Source organism: Schistocerca cancellata, chromosome 1, assembly GCF_023864275.1.
Source record: "Schistocerca cancellata isolate TAMUIC-IGC-003103 chromosome 1, iqSchCanc2.1, whole genome shotgun sequence".
Classification (NCBI taxonomy): Eukaryota; Metazoa; Arthropoda; class Insecta; order Orthoptera; family Acrididae; genus Schistocerca; species Schistocerca cancellata.
This window is the reverse complement of record NC_064626.1, coordinates 23,876,875-23,897,331: the sequence shown is the minus strand read 5'-3', so window position 1 is coordinate 23,897,331 and position 20,457 is coordinate 23,876,875. Positions and strand designations below refer to the sequence as shown.

The 20,457-nt window shown below is 46.2% G+C and overlaps 1 protein-coding gene across 1 annotated transcript; it reads right to left on the bottom strand.

The window, feature by feature from the left end:
* Positions 1-228: 228 nt before the first annotated feature.
* On the bottom strand, positions 229-2,234 carry LOC126164702 (uncharacterized). The gene is made up of 4 exons (XM_049920261.1): positions 1,965-2,234; positions 1,722-1,856; positions 1,473-1,620; positions 229-1,388 (listed from the first exon to the last, which is right to left on the bottom strand). Exons 1-4 carry the CDS (start codon positions 2,213-2,215, stop codon positions 615-617), a joined length of 1,308 nt encoding a protein of 435 aa, XP_049776218.1. The 5' UTR covers positions 2,216-2,234; the 3' UTR covers positions 229-614.
* Between the last annotated feature and the right edge of the window lie 18,223 nt (positions 2,235-20,457).

Below are 20,457 nucleotides of genomic sequence, written 5' to 3'. Positions count from 1 at the left end.
CAACCAGCTGTTCTATCCCAAAAGCATACTTATATGTACACATATATGTATATTTACAAACTATGTCTTTCCATTGTATTATGGTGACAAATACCAGATAATTGTTAAATGATCCTTGGATGAATGAATAAATAAATAAGTAAAATAAAAATAAGCATATACATCCAATTGCTATCAATCAGAAAAAAATATTGTGCAGTACCTTACTACCACAAATACAGTCTTCCAAAACTGTTAATTTGGGATACATAAATGTTTAGTAGGTCTTTCCATACCTTCTTCATAACCATCCAAGAACAATATTATTTCATAATAGTGGCTCTCTACATGTCCCAGGTAATTAATTGTGGAGCTGTTATACAAAATAAGATAAGATTTTTGCAAGGTCTTGCACAGGTTCCAATCATTGCTTGAGATACATATAAATTTATATTTATCTCTCTCTCTCTCTCTAGATACATATAAATTTATATTTATCTCTCTCTCTCTCTCTCTCTCACCTACACACACACACACACACACACACACACACACACACAAAATCACTGTCAATATGCCAAAGGACTGAAAATGAAACAATGAATAAGGTAATGTCTCAGAAACATATTAAACCATTATCTGTTACCTTCCTGAACACACCTTTCCTGCCATGGAACTCTGCCAACAGTATTGAAATACCATGTCAGATGTTGTCTCACTTCTCTGGCACTGGCTGCACTATGATTTGCACCCTGAGTAGCAATGCCAGGAAGACATGGTAATTCATCTACATTTGGAGGGATATATCCTTGAGAGTTTCTGGCAAGTACAAAATTATGTAGCAAGCAACACACTTTTGTAATGAGCTCTACTTTGGAAACAGATAGTGGAATAGTCTGCAGCAAAATTCTGAATTTGTTTGACATTATGCCAAAGGCATTTTCCACAACTCTACGTGCTCTACAAATTCTGTAGTTAAAAATTCTTTTTTCAGGTGTCATGTCACGTTCAGGATATGGTTTCATTAAATTTTCCTTTAACGCAAAAGCATCATCTGCCACAAACATGTAGGGAACACAGATGTCACTACCTGGAAGTGGAGACTTTGGTGGCAAATTTAATGAACCATCCATGAGTTTCATGAACAAGGCACTCTCTCTGAATATTGCACCATCATTCATTCTTCCATTTCTGCCAATGTCCACAAACAAAAATTTATAATTAGCATCTACTAGAGCTAAAAGAACTATGCTGTCGTGACCTTTGTAGTTTCTGAATGATGAACCATCAGAGCGCAGAGGCCTAAACTTGACATGTTTCCCATCAAGTGCTCCAATGCAATGCGGGAATTGCCAGAGGCTGTGGAACCCATCTTCTATTACTCTCCACTCGGCAGGATCACGTGGACACTGCAAATTACATTTTACTTCACAGTCGTGCCGTACCAAGTAGAAAATCGTAGCAAATACTTATAGCATTTATCTTGAGCTTACCTGTATAGCATTATCTCCTAACACGCTTGCTATGGCCGTCAAAGTCTCTGGTATCATACGGGAGGGCGTGTTGTTCGCTATTCGTGTAGAATAGGCCAAATCTTTGTAAGTGTTTCCGGTCGCTAGGAAACGCAGTGTGACAGCAAGCCTAGAGACGCATATTAAACATGTCTCAGATTGATCGTAAAATTACAATGGATTACAAATAAAAATGAACTTTCCGTTTCGAACATATAATAATGCACTTACCTTTCCCGCGCCGTAATTGCCTGACGCATCACCGTGTCTTTCTTCTGAATCAAAGGCGAAACCATACGAAGCAGTTCTTCAAATACCAGTACATCCATTCGAATAAAATTTGCAAAGGATGTGCGATCTTCTATCCTATAAAATAAAGTAGTATATAACAGTTATTATTGGTATATTTATAAAGTCAAACAGTAATGAAATGGTGATACTTTTCAAACAAAAGTAGGTGTTATGCGAACTAACCTCAACTCTTTATGAAGCATGGAGAGCACACCTTTCCCAGCGTTTCTCCTCTTAATCCAGTTTTTCGTCCATTCTTTCTTTCTTCTTCTCTCAGTAGCATGTATTTCTGCATCGTTTAGCACCAAAAGAGCTAATAATGCCAGTTTGCTCTGAACATCTGTACCTGAAGCAGCCATCTTCGTTCGACACAACACGCAGCCGATCTCAACACAACTAGCTGCCGATCTTGCACCGTGGGAGAGCTTCGGCATGGAAGATAGCCGGCTCCCTTCCCTGCAAGCTGGCAGGCATGCACGCCATCTCGCAAACTTGCGGCGAACCTTGCTCCGTGTGAGACGGGCTTTAAGGTCAGGTAACTCCCGTGCGCTGACGGTCTCGGTCTAAGCTTCACCTCTGGACGATGTAAGGCATCGCCACACGGTTCGAATCCCACTTAACCGGGGGTACACTGGGGACAGGCAACGTGCCCAAAGTGGCGCCCAGTTGGGAGACGTGCACCCAGCCGCCGAGCCACGTGCAGTTATTACTTGTCTACGCGTAAGAGTTTCGAGGTGGACGAAAAGTATAAGAAAACGAGACGTTGCGGCCACATGACGAGACATTCCCGCTGGACACCATCTTCCGGCCGAAGGATTTGCGCTCGTTCGTCGACCGCGGAGAAACTCCGCCGGCCCGGCAGTGGCCCAGCGTGGGCCGGCGGGCGGCAGCGGCGAAGCACCTTTTTTTTTTTTAATTTGTGTAGGACTGGAGAGATTATCCTTGATGACTTATTCTTCTAGGATGGGATGTAAGGATAAAAGGAAAACACTTTATTTATTACGCATTCAGTTAGGCTTGGGCACGCAATGGGTCCTTTAGCCTGCTGTCTTTGGTGATGTCTATCTCCTGTGGAGGGTGAAATGTGTCAAGGCTGTTATGTGTGACTGCTTCCTCGTGTTATGACAGATTGCCTATGGGGGGTGAAACGTAATTGACTTCGGTACGCGATACTTGTGCCATCTTGCAGGGTTTACCGTTCCTACCGACTGTAATTGTCGAACTTCGTCCCTAAGGGCATCGATCTTGTCAAAAACTCGTAGAGCCTTGTCACGGACCTTCTCTTGTATGGTGGTCTCGTGGAGTGCGGTGCGGATGCCGACGTTCCTTGTCCACCATGAAGCTCCTGTGATCCATCGATAGCAAATGTTTTGCAGCGCTTGGAGTTTGTTGTAGTTGGAGACGCACGTAGTTCCCCACGAGGTGGAGCCATACAACATTGTGGGTTCCACCGTTGCCTTATACAATTGGAGTTTAGTCTTAGGGTTGAGATCCTTACTCTTCAGGAACGGAATCAACGACCTGGCCATCTTCTGGGCTGCCGTCTTCTTGTCGTCAATATGCTGCGTAAAGAGTAATTTTTTGTCAAGGTAGACACCGACATACTTCACTCCCGGCGACCATGGGATAAATTGGTCAGCTATTTGGAGCCTGTCGTTGAAAACTGGTTTCCTCCGTGTGAACAGAACGGCTGCCGTCTTCGTCGGGTTGGTCGTTATCTTATTGTGCAGCGCCCAGCGTTCCATTACAGCAAGTTGCTGTTGCATCCTAGCGATGAGCTGGTCCAAGTGTCGTCCAGTTGTCAGAAAGGCCGTATCGTCCGCATAAAAACTCGCCGTAACAAGGGGGACTGTTGGGACGTCATTTATATACAAGTTGAAAAGTAGAGGCGAAATGACAGCCCTGCGGAATTCCTGCGGAGATCAGTTTCGTTTCGGAGTTTTTATCGTCGACTCGGACATACAGTTTCCTGTCCTGCAGAAAGCTGTCTATGAGTCTAATGTAACAATCCGCAATAGGGGTAGTGCGATGCGCGACGCACCTGCGCTGCGCTTCGCTTTCCGCTCACAAATCCCGGGGGACAGGTGCCGCCGCGCCGACAGGAAGAGCCGACGATGCGGACGATTTATCGCGGTCACTCCGCCGCCGGTAATAAATCCCGCTGATTGCGGAATTCCGCGCGCCCGTCGCACAGCACCGGATGGACACGGCTGGCGAGCCCATCCGCGGAACCGGGCGCGCTACGGGCACAGCGGCTATTAGTCAACAATCAGCGACACGGCGGTGACAAGTGTAGGCAGTGCTGCGCGGGGAACACCCGCGGCCGTGCAGAGATGTCTGTCTGGTAGCCGTATCACTCCTACAGGGAAACTGCCATTACGTTTCGGAAGCTGTAGCGCTTCTCTCTCTTGGAACCACTCTACTTTGTGCATGCACATTACATCTAATAAGAAAGCACGTCAACTCGACCCTTAGTTTTAAGAGGAAAAACTCAGACGTGCACGATAACCTACCCAGCAATAGATCCTGATCCGGCCGGAGTGGCCGAGCGGTTCTAGGCGCTTCAGTCTGGAACCGCACTACCGCTAATGACCACTACAGTCAACTTTTCAGGCTGGAGGAGGACTTGATGTTTGCCTAGTAATCCCGCATTCTCTGACTATGTTTCCCCTTTCTCTCCTTTGTCCAAAGGACGCTGGTCTTTTTACAGGGTGATCTGTCCTGAAACCTCCTTTCTTTTAGTATCCTTCTGAGAAGTGCTCGGTTTCTAAATGTCACTTTCAGTTATGTTCAGTTCCTGGATGTCTTTCTTGACTTCTTTCAGCCACGGTGCCACGGTCTTCCTACTCTTCGAGTAGTTGAGAAGTCGGCCCGTTAGTCTTGTTTCGTCCAGCCTTGTGGTATCTCCGTAGAGGGCGAGACGTCTGTTCCTGGCTACATCTGTGATTTTCTCGGTATGATTGTATGGCTCCTGGTTTCACTGTCTTCTGTATTCACCAAATGTTTTGATCGGTCCCAGAATTTTTCTCAATATCTTCCTCTGGTGAATCTCTAGTTTATCTGTTAAGCCTTCCTGTTCAGATTCAAGCATTCTGAAGTATATAGAGGGCTTCAGAGCGGGTAACTGTTTGGTAGTGTTTTAGTTTGGAATTGCGAGATAGGCATTTCTTATTGTGGTGTCACCGCCAGACACCACACTTGCTAGGTGGTAGCTTTTAAATCGGCCGCGGTCCGCTAGTATACGACGGACCCGCGTGTCGCCACTGTCAGTGATTGCAGACCGAGCGCCGCCACACGGCAGGTCTAAAGACACTTCCTAGCACTCGACCCAGTTGTACAGCCGACTTTGCTAGAGATGGAACTGACAAATAGCGCTCTCATTTGCCGAGACGATAGTTAGCATAGCCTTCAGCTACGTCAATTGCTACGACCTAGCAAGGCGCCATTACCAGTATCATTTAATATTTATCTATGGATGCCTGTATCATCAAGACCGATGTTCTCCAATTATGGAATAAAGTTAAGTATTCCAAGAGCTTCGTACTTTATTTATTAGACTCAACTACTTCACTGTTCCAGACCTCACGCCATCCTGCGTGAGCTTATAGCGTGCATTGCGGCCTCCTCTAGCAACACATTGTTGGCTCTTCTGCCAACACTACACTTATTATAGATGTTCTTGGTTAATGAATATATAGACTGTAACTCATTAATCCGAGTTGTTAGTGCTGTGCCGGCCGCTGTGGCCGAGCAGTTATAGGCGCTTCAGTCCGAAAACGCGCTGCTGCTACGATCGCAGCTTCGAATTCTTCCTCGCGCACGGATGTGTGTGATGTCCTTAGGTTAGTTAGGTTTAAGTAGTTCTAAGTTCTAGGGAACTGATGACCTCAGCTGTTAAGTCCCGTAGTGCTCAGAGCCATTTGAACCATTTTTGATAGATCCTGCTCGAAAACGTGTACCATAGTTCCTACTCTACGCAGTTGTCTACTTCTGAAAGCACAGGTTTTAAACTTCGCTCCCACCCATCTACTTTTTCTTTAATCGCAGTGGGGGTGCCCCCGGCACTGGGCTGGCCCAATTACTTTACTTTGCTGCAGTCCCTAACAGGTTAATGGTCCCTACTTAATGTATATATTCTATTCTAAGACTACTAGAGTCTAAAACTACTAAATGCTATTGTGAGTTCGAGGTTGGTGACAAATCTGCCTCCCTAATCCAAGAGCACGGCGGATCTCCACCGCAAAGGCGATCGGCCACTCGGCGCCCGGCGGTACAGGCCAGGTGTACCTCGGTCTCTGGTCGGTGCTCCTCTCTTACAAATTCCCTCAGATTGTTTTGTGATACCTCGTTTGCTATTGTGTTATTTTACTGGAAGGTAAAATTGTGTCTCAGTAGAGAGAAGGTGTCATTATTGGATAGCTGTCATCTTAGTTCAGTTGCCACTTCATTGTATAGTGGGCACTCACAGACCACATCATCTGGAGTGCCTTCTTCAACGCCAAAGTCATATGCAGGTGTAGCCCGCTTCCCAAATATGCCGGATATGGTCCTTGCCCTGTGAGGAAGTGCAGCAGATCTTTACTCGGCTTCAAGAACGCCATCTGTAATATCTCCCTAATGTAAGGCAGCAATTGGAAAACCCTCCGCCCAATTTCCTCGCTTTCCCACGACTTCTGCCAGAACTCTTCCCCTCCTCTCCTCACCTGTACCCCCACAATTTCTGAGGTCTTTTGAATTTTGCCCTTAGTTACCCAACAGCACGTTGCCGTGGCAGGCATCACCCTCGCCAGCCGGTGCGCCTGTACTCCCGCCCCGTATCCTATTATGAAAACAACTTCGAACATGGCTGACGTTTGCAGCAACCGTATACACAAATTTGAAAAATATGTAAAAATCTGCCAACCGGTTGCATAGGTTTTCTATATACCTTGACCAGGTACATCTTTGACGATATGTTCTTTATGTAATTACCTTGCCTTCTGATGAAGTCACCCTTAGAGTTGACGAAACCTGGTCATTGTATATAGAAAACCTATGCAACCGGTTGGCAGATTTTTACATATTTAATAAAAATATTATGATAAAGTCCGATTAGATCGAGTGGCAAATGTAATCTTTTATGCCCTATGTTGATTAGGTTACTTGTGACCTCTAATGAAGGATGGGCTATTGCGTCTATGTGGGCTGTGTAATTCCATTTTTCATCAATAAGTACCCCATGATATTGGGCCTCGCGGCACCGAGGAAGTGGTGTTGCCTCTGTCCTCACAGTGGGGTTTCTTCGAGCAGCAAGCACGTCGACTTGTTTGCTGCAATCTTCATTTTATATTTGAGATACCATTTAGTAAGCGAGGTCACGGCCCATTCCACTTCTGGTTCTGTCTTCGCAGCTATGGCCACCAAACAGCAGGAGGAGGTCGTCCGTGTAGGCTATCGCCTCTAACATCTCCTCACTATGTTGTAGATTTTCCAACAAGGGCCCCAGGACAGACCCATGTGGATATTCCTTCCCTAGTTTTTTACTTAGTCTTCCGCAAGGGGATGATAACCAGACCCTTTCTTCCCAACAGCTCCTCAGACAGCCGTATAGCAGCCCTGGACACTCCTTCTCCCCCAAGCAGGAGAAGATCGAAGGCCCTCACAGATTGTCAAAGGCGCCACTGATGTCCACCATGATGCCCACCACATATTTATGCGCCGATGAGCTGTACATCTCGGTCCCCAGAACGATTACTTCAGGCGCCGATCGTCCCGGCCGAAAGCCAAGCTGCCTGTCTCTCATCCCACGCAACACCCTATGTGCCGCCGGTCTGTCAGCCAACACCCCCTCAAATATTTTCCCCAAAACATCTAAAAGACATATTGGCCTATAGGACTTGGCTTCCATTGGGTCTTTATCTTTGCCTTTCTTTATGATGACAACATTTGCCTAATTCCAAACAACCTGAAATTTGCCAAGTCTCAGGCATTCATTACAGACCCTAATAAGAGATGCGGTAAGCTGCTGGCCCCGGAGTGTTCCCCCTTTTCATGGATTTTATGTGAGCCACTACCTCGTCCTCAGAGAAGGGATACACCACAGTGCTGTTCGTGTATTCAACAAGATCGTAGATCGTCCCTGTGCGTCTGGCACTGCCCTTCCGTGCCCTCGAGCTGATCATCATCTGGCAGCAGGGTCTGAAGGAACACCTCAGCAGTCTCCTGCCAGGACTCTGTCATCCAGCCCCCATCCCTGGTGGTCGACAATACTGTGGGAGATCTTATGTTTTCCGTTAACAGCTTATAAGGGACACCCCAGGGGTCAGTGGGTAGCTGGTGCAGCACATACCTTTCCCAACTCCTAAGTCTCACTACCTTTAGGTCTTTCTCGAACAGTCTCTTGGTATCTCGAATCCTTTGTAACCAATACTGTTTTTCATGCCAGACGACACTTCGCTGGTAGTAGCTCCTCATCCTTTTAAGGAACTGACGCATATGTCCACGTTCAGCAGACTATGGGGATGGAGAGGCCGTAACAGCTCACCTGCTGGTTGGTATAGCAGTGTTCACCGCTCTAACTATTGATCCCCCCACCCAGCTTCTCAGCGTATCCATCCATGTTTTCGTCACCCTCTGGCAATGCAGGAATTTCACACTCCCAAGCCAGGCATTCCAAGTCAGTTTTGTTGAATTACTTTTAAATACATTGTGGAAGTGAACAGTGATCAAAGTGTTACAAATATTTACTACCAAAAACAGTCTTAATCACAATTTATTTATTATGGTGACCGGTTTCGACCACTACTGTGGTCATCTTCAGACCATTGAGTAAGGATCTCTTTCTGCTGGAGAATCCAGCAGAATCCAGCAGCACAGTAGTGGTCGAAACTGGTCACCGTAATAAATTGTGATCAAGACCGCTTTTGATAGTAAAAAACAAACTTTTGTTGAAGTTAAATTGAACCTCCCACCACATGTTCCAGCAGCAAAAGAGAACACAGTAAGGTTATGGTCACTTGTTGTGACCTGATCAAGAACTCTCCAATCCCTGATGTTGCCAATGGCGCTGGGCGTCACTAGAATTACATCTACAGGGTGTTACTAAAAGGTATGGCCAAACTTTCAGGAAACATTCCTCACACACAAATAAAGAATAGATGTTATGTGGACATGTGTCCGGAAACGCTTAATTTCCATGTTAGAGCTCATTTTAGTTTCGTCAGTATGTACTGTACTTCCTCGATTCACCGCCATTTGGCCCAATTGAAGGAAAGTAATGTCGACTTCGGTGCTTGTGTTGACATGCGACTCATTGCTCTACAGTACTAGCATCAAGCACATTAGTACGTAGCATCAACAGGTTAGTGTTCATCACGAACATGGTTTTGCAGTCAGTGCAATGTTTACAAATGTGGAGTTGGCAGATGCCCATTTGATGTATGGATTAGCATGGGGCAATAGCCGTGGCGCGGTACGTTTCTATCGAGACAGATTTCCAGAACGAAGGTGTCCCGACAGGAAGACGTTCGAAGCAATTGATCGGCGTCTTAGGGAGCACGGAACATTCCAGCCTATGACTCGCGACTGGGGAAGAACTAGAACGACGACGACACCTGCAATGGACGAGGCAATTCTTCGTGCAGTTGACGATAACCCTAATGTCAGCCTCAGAGAAGTTGCTGCTGTACAAGGTAACGTTGACCACGTCACTGTATGGAGAGTGCTACAGGAGAACCAGTTGTTTCCGTACCGTGTACAGCGTGTGCAGGCACTATCAGCAGCTGATTGGCCTCCACGGGTACACTTCTGCGAATGGTTCATCCAACAATGTGTCAATCCTCATTTCAGTGCAAATGTTCTCTTTACGGATGAGGCTTCATTCCAACGTGATCAAATTGTAAATTTTCGCAATCAACATGTGTGGGCTGACGAGAATCCGCACGCAATTGTGCAATCACGTCATCAACACAGATTTTCTGTGAACGATTGGGCAGGCATTATTGGTGATGTCTTCATTGGGCCCCATGTTCTTCCACCTACGCTCAGTGGAGCACGTTATCATGATTTCATACGGGATACTCTACCTCTGCAAGTACGACACAACATGTGGTTCATGCACGATGGAGCTCCTGCACCTTTCAGTCGAAGTGTTCGTACGCTTCTCAACAACAGATTCGGTGACCGATGGATTGGTAGAGGCGGACCAATTCCATGGCCTCCACTCTCTCCTGACCTCAACCCTCTTGACTTTCATTTATGGGGGCATTTGTAAGCTCTTGTCTACGCGACCCCGGTACCAAATGTAGAGACTCTACGTGCTGGTATTGTGGACGGCTGTGATACAATACGCCATTCTCCAGGGCTGCATCAGCGCATCAGGGATTCGATGCGATGGAGGGTGGATGCATGTATCCTCGCTAACGGAGGACATTTTGAACATTTCCTGTAACAAAGTGTTCGAAGTCACGCTGGAACGTTCTGTTGCTGTGTGTTTCCATACCATGATTAATGCAATTTGAAGAGAAGTAATAAAATGAGCTCTAACATGGAAAGTAAGCGTTTCCAGACACATGTCCATATAATATATTTTCTTTCTTCGTGTGTGAGGAATGTTTCCTGAAAGTTTGGCCGTACCTTTTTGTAACACCCTGTATATTAGCTCCGACTCGACTTCCACCCCTGTAGTTGGGGGGGATTCCCAGATCTATTTACAACAAGTTGCGATGTCATTATGAGTTCTTTGGCTCTCTCTCCATTTTCGTTTCGAGTACCACTGAACCATAGGAGGGATTTAGCGTTCATGTCAGATGATACAATAACCTTGCATAGCCGCAACACTGTGGTGACTCGTGTGAGGTGATCCAGGTTGTCTTCAAAATTACCTCCATATTGGAAGTACATATTCACGATATACGTGAGTCCAGAAGGTGACTGAAGGTCCACGACATTGCACTGGCTGTATGACAATTGTGACGGGACTGTGATATGTAGTGCCTTGTTGATTACGATTAGTGCTGATTTTGGCTCATCCCCAATACTTATTACTTGTCAAGTAGCAGCCATAAAAGAAATTCGCCTGGCTTGGGAGTATGGCTCCTGTAGGCAGACTACATCCAGCCTCCACTCCTTCACCACTCTTTTCAGCTCCTGCTTCACCAATCGACTTTTGTGTGAGTTGAGTTGTCCGATATTTATTTCAAAAGGCGTTATCAAAAGTACAGGGTTATTACAAATGACTGAAGCGATTTCACAGCTCTACAATAACTTTATTATTTGAGATATTTTCACAATGCTTTGCACACACATACAAAAACTCAAAAAGTTCATTTAGGCATTCACAAATGTTCGATATGTGCCCCGTTAGTGATTCGGCAGACATCAAGCCGATAATCAAGTTCCTCCCACACTCGGCGCAGCATGTCCCCATCAATGAGTTCGAAAGCATCGTTGATGCGAGCTCGCAGTTCTGGCACGTTTCTTGGTAGAGGAGTTTAAACACTGAATCTTTCACATAACCCCACAGAAAGAAATCGCATGGGGTTAAGTCGGGAGAGCGTGGAGGCGATGACATGAATTGCTGATCATGATCTCCACCACGACCGATCCATCGGTTTTCCAATCTCCTGTTTAAGAAATGCCGAACATCATGATGGAAGTGTGGTGGAGCACCATCCTGTTGAAAGATGAAGTCGGCGCTGTCGGTCTCCAGTTGTGGCATGAGCCAATTTTCCAGCATGTCCAGATACACGTGTCCTGTAACATTTTTTTCGCAGAAGAAAAAGGGGCCGTAAACTTTAAACCGTGAGATTGCACAAAACATGTTAACTTTTGGTGAATTGCGAATTTGCTGCACGAATGCGTGAGGATTCTCTACCGCTCAGATTCGCACATTGTGTCTGTTCACTTCACCATTAAGAAAAAATGTTGATTCATCACTGAAAACAAGTCTCGCACTGAATGCATCCTCTTCCATGAGCTGTTGCAACCGCGCCGAAAATTCGAAGCGTTTGACTTCGTCATCGGGTGTCAGGGCTTGTAGCAAGGCTTCTGCTTTAGCCTTTTCCGTAAGATTTTCCAAACCGTCGGCTGTGGTACGTTTAGCTCCCTGCTTGCTTTATTCGTCGACTTCCGCGGACTACGCGTGAAACTTGCCCGCACGCGTTCAACCGTTTCTTCTCACTGCAGGCTGACCCGTTGATTTCCCCTTACAGAGGCATCCAGAAGCTTTAAACTGCCCATACCACCGCCGAATGGAGTTAGCAGTTGGTGGATCTTTGTTGAACTTCGTCCTGAAGTGTCGTTGCACTGTTATGACTGACTGATGTGAGTGCATTTCAAGCACGACATACGCTTTCTCGGCTCCTGTCGCCATTTTGTCTCACTGCGCTCTCGAGCGCTCTGGCGGCAGAAACCCGAAGTGCGGCTTCAGCCGAACAAAACTTTATGAGTTTTTTTACGTATCTGTAGTGTGTCGTGACCATATGTCAATGAATGGAGCTACAGTGAACTTATGAAATCGCTTCAATCATTTGTAATAGCCCTGTATGTGTGTACATTGCACTCAGGCCAGTCTTTTGCCAATCTGCCGCAACGCGCCCATTAGCTGACACTGATAGCATGTAAATTTCGTCTAGATCGAATCTTTCATCTCTACTTACAAAGACTTTCTTGACAAGGTCACGCAGGGCTCCGAAGTCGGTGCGGAGATTCATTGGCTTTAACTAAACTCCTGGAAATTGAAATAAGAACACCGTGCATTCATTGTCCCAGGAAGGGGAAACTTTATTGACACATTCCTGGGGTCAGATACATCACATGATCACACTGACAGAACCACAGGCACATAGACACAGGCAACAGAGCATGCACAATGTCGGCACTAGTACAGTGTATATCCACCTTTCGCAGCAATGCAGGCTGCTATTTTCCCATGGAGACGATCGTAGAGATGCTGGATGTAGTCCTGTGGAACGGCTTGCCATGCCATTTCCACCTGGCGCCTCAGTGGACCAGCGTTCGTGCTGGACGTGCAGACCGCGTGAGACGACGCTTCATCCAGTCCCAAACATGCTCAATGGGGGACAGATCCGGAGATCTTGCTGGCCAGGGTAGTTGACTTACACCTTCTAGAGCACGTTGGGTGGCACGGGATACATGCGGACGTGCATTGTCCTGTTGGAACAGCAAGTTCCCTTGCCGGTCTAGGAATGGTAGAACGATGGGTTCGATGACAGTTTGGATGTACCGTGCACTATTCAGTGTCCCCTCGACGATCACCAGTGGTGTACGACCAGTGTAGGAGATCGCTCCCCACACCATGATGCCGGGTGTTGGCCCTGTGTGCCTCGATCGTATGCAGTCCTGATTGTGGCGCTCACCTGCACGGCGCCAAACACGCATACGACCATCATTGGCACCAAGGCAGAAGCGACTCTCATCGCTGAAGACGACACGTCTCCATTCGTCCCTCCATTCACGCCTGTCGCGACACCACTGGAGGCGGGCTGCACGATGTTGGGGCGTGAGCGGAAGACGGCCTAACGGTGTGCGGGACCGTAGCCCAGCTTCATGGAGACGGTTGCGAATGGTCCTCGCCGATACCCCAGGAGCAACAGTGTCCCTAATTTGCTGGGAAGTGGCGGTGCGGTCCCCTACGGCACTGCGTAGGATCCTACGGTCTTGGCGTGCATCCGTGCGTCGCTGCGGTCCGGTCCCAGGTCGACGGGCACATGCACCTTCCGCCGACCACTGGCGACAACATCGATGTACTGTGGAGACCTCACGCCCCACGTGTTGAGCAATTCGGCGGTACGTCCACCCGGCCTCCCGCATGCCCACTATACGCCCTCGCTCAAAGTCCGTCAACTGCACATACGGTTCACGTCCACGCTGTCGCGGCATGCTACCAGTGTTAAAGACTGCGATGGAGCTCCGTATGCCACGGCAAACTGGCTGACACTGACGGCGGCGGTGCACAAATGCTGCGCAACTAGCGCCATTCGACGGCCAACACCGCGGTTCCTGGTGTGTCCGCTGTGCCGTGCGTGTGATCATTGCTTGTACAGCCCTCTCGCAGTGTCCGGAGCAAGTATGGTGGGTCTGACACACCGGTGTCAATGTGTTCTTTTTTCCATTTCCAGGAGTGTATATTCTATCCACAGCCTTCATTTTATTCCACAGTTGTAGCCAACGCGAACGGCACTTGTCAGGGCAGTCATCTGGACAGTCGGCTGCTCCCAGCGCGAGAGCTGCGTGGCACGTTCTAGGTTGGGGTATACCCTTCTTGCGTCAGCGCCCGGACTTCTACCCTTCGGCATTTCCTGCATTGGCAACGTGTTGGCTACTGTGCTGCCTTGTATCCTATGCTCCGTGTGCGCAGGTGAGGTACCGCTGATTGCGCCTGCTCTAGAGCAGTTGTCCAGCACTTCGCTGCCCTGTACCAACACTGGCTGGCCTGCCACTGCTGGTCGCCCCTCATGTCTGCCTGCCACTGGTTGTGGGAGGAGGAGATGCCAGTCTGAGTCAAAGGCTCACTCTAAATGCAAGCATCAACCATTATTACTCTTCGAGCTCTGGCCTCCGAAAGTGACTTCAAAAAAACTTGCAAATCATCTCAGCATCCCTCCTCGTTTTATCTGGAACTTCCTCTTCTTTGCCATCCTAGTGACGATAACAGCCTCAGCCGTAATCAGTTCGGGATATTAGACGTTGTTCTAACATTTTGTAAGTGGGGCAGAACTTTCCAGTGGCACCATAGGTCTTCTTGCCCCTTCGAGTATACGGAATGCATATACTAGATTTCTTGCAGCCGTTCCTTATATGGTCCTCAGCACCGCACTTTGAACACGCCAGCCTCCTGCTGCAGTGCTTGTTAACATGATCAATGTCCCAGAAACTGTGGCAACGAGGGGCCACTAAATAATCTTTATATACACCTTGCGCGTAGTCGTGAGCGTTTTCCACAATTTACCTGAAACCTCTGCAACGCGATGAACGACATCATAATCCCGTGATCCGGTTCTGAATCTTAACTTGAAATCCTTCTTATGGCTCTGAGCACTATGGGACTTAACATCTTAGGTCATCAGTCCCCTAGAACTTAGAACTACGTAAACCTAACTAACCTAAGGACATCACACACATCCATGCCCGAGGCAGGATTCGAACCTGCGACCGTAGCAGTCGCGCGGCTCCGGACTGAGCGCCTAGAACCGCTAGACCACCGCGGCCGGCAATCCTTCTTAAAAGTATCAACTTCAAGAATCTGCAGGTGCAAGATCTCATATAGGACGTAGGAACGTCATACAAGATAACTAGCGGGTTACGCTTTTTGGGGGTTCGCATTTCACTGCCTTACATAGTCTTTGATTACTCAATAACGTGTTCTTATCACCTTCAGTGACAACAGCAGCTACCACCATGTTCTTGGTTGCTTTTACTTTGTTTACCTGGAACTTCACTCGCGCCGAATTTGCTGTGGTGGTATATATTTATTGCGCCTTTTTAATGTCTTGGGCAGGCATAGGCCTCAGAAAGACGGCCGTTTCCGGCCTTTCGAAACTTTATCTGTAGTCACTCTGGTGCCGCCTGCGCCGCCACGCCAGCCCACGTTTTCACTGGTTGTTTTCGTAGCCTGTCACTTTCTTTTTACATTTCCTCTATACGGCTTTCGAGCTTCTCATTTGCGATAGACCAGGCCGCCAGTTCATTTTAATTGTCTGAACTGTGGCCTGACTGACTTTACCATTTTTTATGATCTGAGGAATCCTTGTGTGCCTGCTCATACCATCCTCATCCACTGCCTGACCCACACTATCTTGTGGCGGGGGATCGGCTAGTATTGAAGCCCTTACAACGGGCTCAGTAGCGCTTGAAACCTGCCTGGGTGACATCGCAGCATTGAGAAATGAATGTATTAAGTAAACAATCTGCAACAATAATATGTGCTGCATTGTTACTGATTCGCCGGAGACGACGTAGACAAAAAAGACGTTGTTGGACTCATTCAATAATCGAGGACAGATCAGAGAGGGCAACATTCAGTTTGCAACACAACAAACTTAAAGAAACCCTGAAAAGTTTTTTGAGCAGCACAGGATGTCTATTAAGTCATACGAAACTCTGCTCTCTAATGTGTCGGATGCTGTTACTGAAAGAAACAGTCGATTACGTGATTGTAGAAGGGCTGAAGAAAAACTATCAATTACTCTGAGGTAAGCGAAGTTTTATTACTTTTGTTTCATTTATTTACCACAAAGGCCTTACCGCAGTGGATAACCGGTTCCCGTGAGATCACCGTAGTTAAGCGCTGTCGGGCGTGGTCGGCACTTGGATGCGTGACCATGCAGGCCGCCATGCGCTTTTTCGGGGTGCACTCAGCCTCGTGATGCCAATTGAGGAGCTACTCGACCGAAGAGTAGCGGCTTCGGTCAAGAATACCGTCATAAAGACCGGGAGAGCGGTGTGCTGACCCCACGCCCCTCCTATCCGCATCCTCCACTGAGGATGACACGGCGGTCGGAAGGTCCCGGTAGGCCACTCGTGGCCGGACGACGGAGTGATTATTTGTTTACAGTGCATAAAAGCATGAAAGGACGGGATTGAATCTTCTGATTTTTCCTCGAAGATCATTGTAGGTGAGCTTGTAGACTGAGATGATTGTTGGTGACTTTCAGATGTAATTCTGGACGGCTGTGCATATGTATAGGACTCAACCAATTGTAAATGTTTCAAATGAAAATCCATCTTGTCAGCTGGGCTAAAGTTCTTAATAAGGGGCATTTGCGAAAGTAAGAAAATTTAATCTGGATCATTAGCTCTACGTTCCTTTGTGTGTCATTGTTGCAAACTCGTTTCCAAAACGCCAAACAACTTTTTTTCAAACTCCTCTTGTTTTCGTTACTTCGGAAATAGATTTCTTTCTCCCTTTGCTCTGTGCGAGCAGGGGGAGAGGCTTCGGATGTAGTATGTTCTGTTTCAGGTGTCGTGTTTGCTTCTTCTTGTGCAGTGTCGCTGTTAGCATCTTGCGTACTTTCTTTTAGACTGACAGCCATATTCCCAGATGTCCTGTCCTGAAAAGAGAAAACTGTAACTGTCCACAGTAAAACTTTATAATTTGTGGCCATGTATGGCTCACTCTGGCACTTAAAAATGCACGAAGATTGTTGTTGTTGTGGTCTTCAGTCCTGAGACTGGTTTGATGCAGCTCTCCATGCTATCCTATCTTGTACATGCTGCTTCATCTCGCAGTACGTACTGCAGCCTACATCATTCTGAATCTGTTTAGTGTATTCATCTATTGGTATCCCTCTACGATTTTTACCCTCCACTCTGCCCTCCATTACTAAATTGGTGATCCCTTGATGCCTCAGAACATGTCCTACCAACCAATCCCTTCTTCTAGTCAAGTTGTGCCACAAGCTCCTCTTCTCCCCAATTCTATTCAATACCTCTTCATCAGTTATGGGATCTGCCCATCCACTCTTCAGCATTCTTCTGTAGCACCACATTTCGAAAGATCCTATTTTCTTCTTGTCCAAACTATTTATCGTTCATGCTACACTCCATACAAATACTTTCAGAAACGACTTCCTGACACTTAACTCTATACTCGATGTTAACAAATTCCTCTTCTTCAGAAACGCTTTCCTTGCCATTGAAAGTCTACATTTCATATCCACTGTACTTCGACTATCATCAGTTATTTTGCTCCCCAAATAGCAGAACTCATTTACCACTTTAAGTGTCTCATTTCCTAATCTAATTCCCTCAGCATCACACGAGTTAACTCTACTACATTCCATTATCCTCGTTTTGCTTTTGTTGATGTTCATCTTATATCCTCCTTTCAAGACACCGGCCATTCTGTTCAACTGCTCTTCCAAGTCCTTTGCTCTCTCTGACAGAATTACATTGTCATCGGTGAACCTTAAAGTTTTTATTTCTTCACCATGGATTTTAATAGCTACTCCGAATTTTTCTTTTGTTTCTTCTACTGCTTGATCAATATACGGATTGAATAAAATCGGCGAGAAGCTACAACCCTGTCTCACTCCCTCCCCAACCACTGCTTCCCTTTCATGTCCTCGACTCTTATAACTGCCATCTGGTTTCTGTAGAAATTGTAAATAGCCTTTCGCTCCCTGTGTTTTACCGCTGACACCTTCAGAATTTGGAAGAAAGTATTCCAGTCAACATTGTCAAAAGCTTTCTCTAAGTCTACAAATGCTAGAAACGTAGGTTTGCCTTTTCTTAATCTAGCTTCTAAGATAAGTCGCAGGGTCAGTCTTCCCCGAGGTCGGCTTCTACTAGTTTTTCCATTCGTCTGTAAAAAATTCGCGTTAGTATTTTGCAGCTGTGTTTAACTGATAGTTCGGTAATTATGAGTATGGAATACTCACTCTCTTCCTACACATAAAGATTGGAGAAATGGCAACAGTTTGTGTTAAATGCACATCCTTAGAGTACCAGAGCCCTTCTATTCACGGAACGTTGAAGGCCCCTACTGTGGAGCAGTAGGCCACGCCTGTCCTACGTGTTTTGAAACTTTAATCGCGAATGCTTTTCATTTTACCTGAAAATGCTTTTCATTTTACCTGAAAAAGCGTTAAGTAATATGAACCAGTGGAAAAACGCTCCAATCAGAGAACGAAACAGGCGACTGTGTTCCTGTGTCAAATACTCTGAGTGCAAAATGGAGTACTAGCTGCCTCGTTCTACCTTCCTTAGCAGCTTTCAAAATTTTTCCAAAAATGTTGCTGTGCGGACACCCTTATGCTCTTATTGTCATGCAACTCCCACACCTGTAACTCGGACACACCTACTAGTACATCGCTGTAAGTCGCTCGTATCCATCTTGCCGATTTTCACTCACTCACTCGTCCAGCACAAATGATTGTCATTATTTCTCAGTTTCCTTCGCTCTCTCCTACTACTGCTGTCTCGTCTCATTTCACTGTCTCCTTCTTCCTCTCTACTCCTGCTACTGTATCATTCATTCCTTCCCTCTGCCTCCGTCTCTTCTCCTTGTTATTATTTCTCTCTTTCCCGTTATTCTCACAGACTCTCATTATCACTGGTTCTCCTTCCATTTTCTCCTTCTCTTTATTCCTCTCCCACTCGCATTCTGTTCTTCACTTCCCTTCCTAGCACTGTTCTGTTACGGTCATCTATTTTCCAATCCCACTGTATCCTTCTCTCTGTCTCTCACACTGCCATTGCCTCCTTCGCTCTTTCTATATTGCAACTGTCTCCTGTCTCCCGGTATTTATTAATTTTCCAGCTCTTTCCCATTACCCTGACATCGTCTTTCTCAGCATAAAAATGTGCGCATACGTTCTAGTGCGAAAATTTCTTGGGGAAAGTTTTTCAAGTAGCTGAGGAAAGTAGAATGAGGCAGCTGGAGCCCGCTTTCCAATCGGAGTCTTTTAAGCACATGGATATTCCCAGATTTTTTTTTTGCTTATTTTGTGTGACAGTAGGAGCATTTTTCCTCTGTTTCACTTCTTTCCCCTGCCGCAGCAGGGCATGTCACTCATATCAAATGAACTTCGTGGTTTATTAAAATTTGAAAGCTTACTTATGTGAAATTCAAATAATGCAAAATTAATTTTGCTCCTCAGACCTAATTTTACATCGACAAAAATTTTGCATCGGCTTCAGTACTACTACATGGGGGACCCTTCTGATGATAATGGAGACACTTGGGCAAACTTCTCTGTGATGCGCCACTTTATAAACTACTTTTCGCCTCAACCCTGATTTTACGTGTGTATTTTACGTGTACAAGTAGTGAAACATTGGTCCTGCGTATCTCGGGAACGGTTAAACATATGAAGGAAATTTTCAAGGTTTTTACCCAGATCGGAATCTTGGAAATATACCATAAAAAATCAGCCATTTGCTTTGCACAGCCATCTTCGAATCCGCGGCTCGGTTTTGGTACCTAAAACCGTGTTTTTGGGGTGCTTCTCGATAACGGATAAAGATTTTTGAAATCGGGAATATGGCACTACTTCACAAATACCTAGAGAATAGACCGTTAAAATTCTTGCAGTATGCTGCAGCTAATTATTTAGAATGTGCTTCTTACCGCGAAAAAACCTTAAGAAGCACTTTTGGCACGAGTTACGAAAAAAAAAAAAAAAAAGAACCAAGCGATTTGCTCCATTGGCCTTAACTTGAGTGAATGGCTAGTATTCAGACTTTGATCCTGAAATGTAGGATACTTACGGTAAGACGATCCTTGTGTTGATTACACGAATGATCCCTAGCTTGACAGCTATCCAAAAGAATTGATCCTACGTTTCTGTCACCAACTGAACCCGAGGTACGATCCCCGAAAAAAAAATCCCATTTCTGCGCGAGGCGCTTTGGAATATAATTAATTTTCATGTTCCACCAATACGTCGTGGGAAGTATCAATCGACTTATCAACAAAGAATCTGGCTGTGTGCAATAGCATTCGTTGTGAAATGCAAGTCAAAGAAAAAGAAATATAGCATAAGAATATTTTAGGTAAGTTGAAAAAGCGGCAGTAAATCTCCCGCGATAAGGTGGCCGATTAGTTTGTTACTCGTGGGATGCGGAGGGGAAGTTATCTGGCCTCGTACGAGGCAGCGGCTGTACAATAAATTTCACACCGAAGTGACATGCATTCTTGAAAGCGAATTATAAAGGCCTTCGTCTTGACATGCAG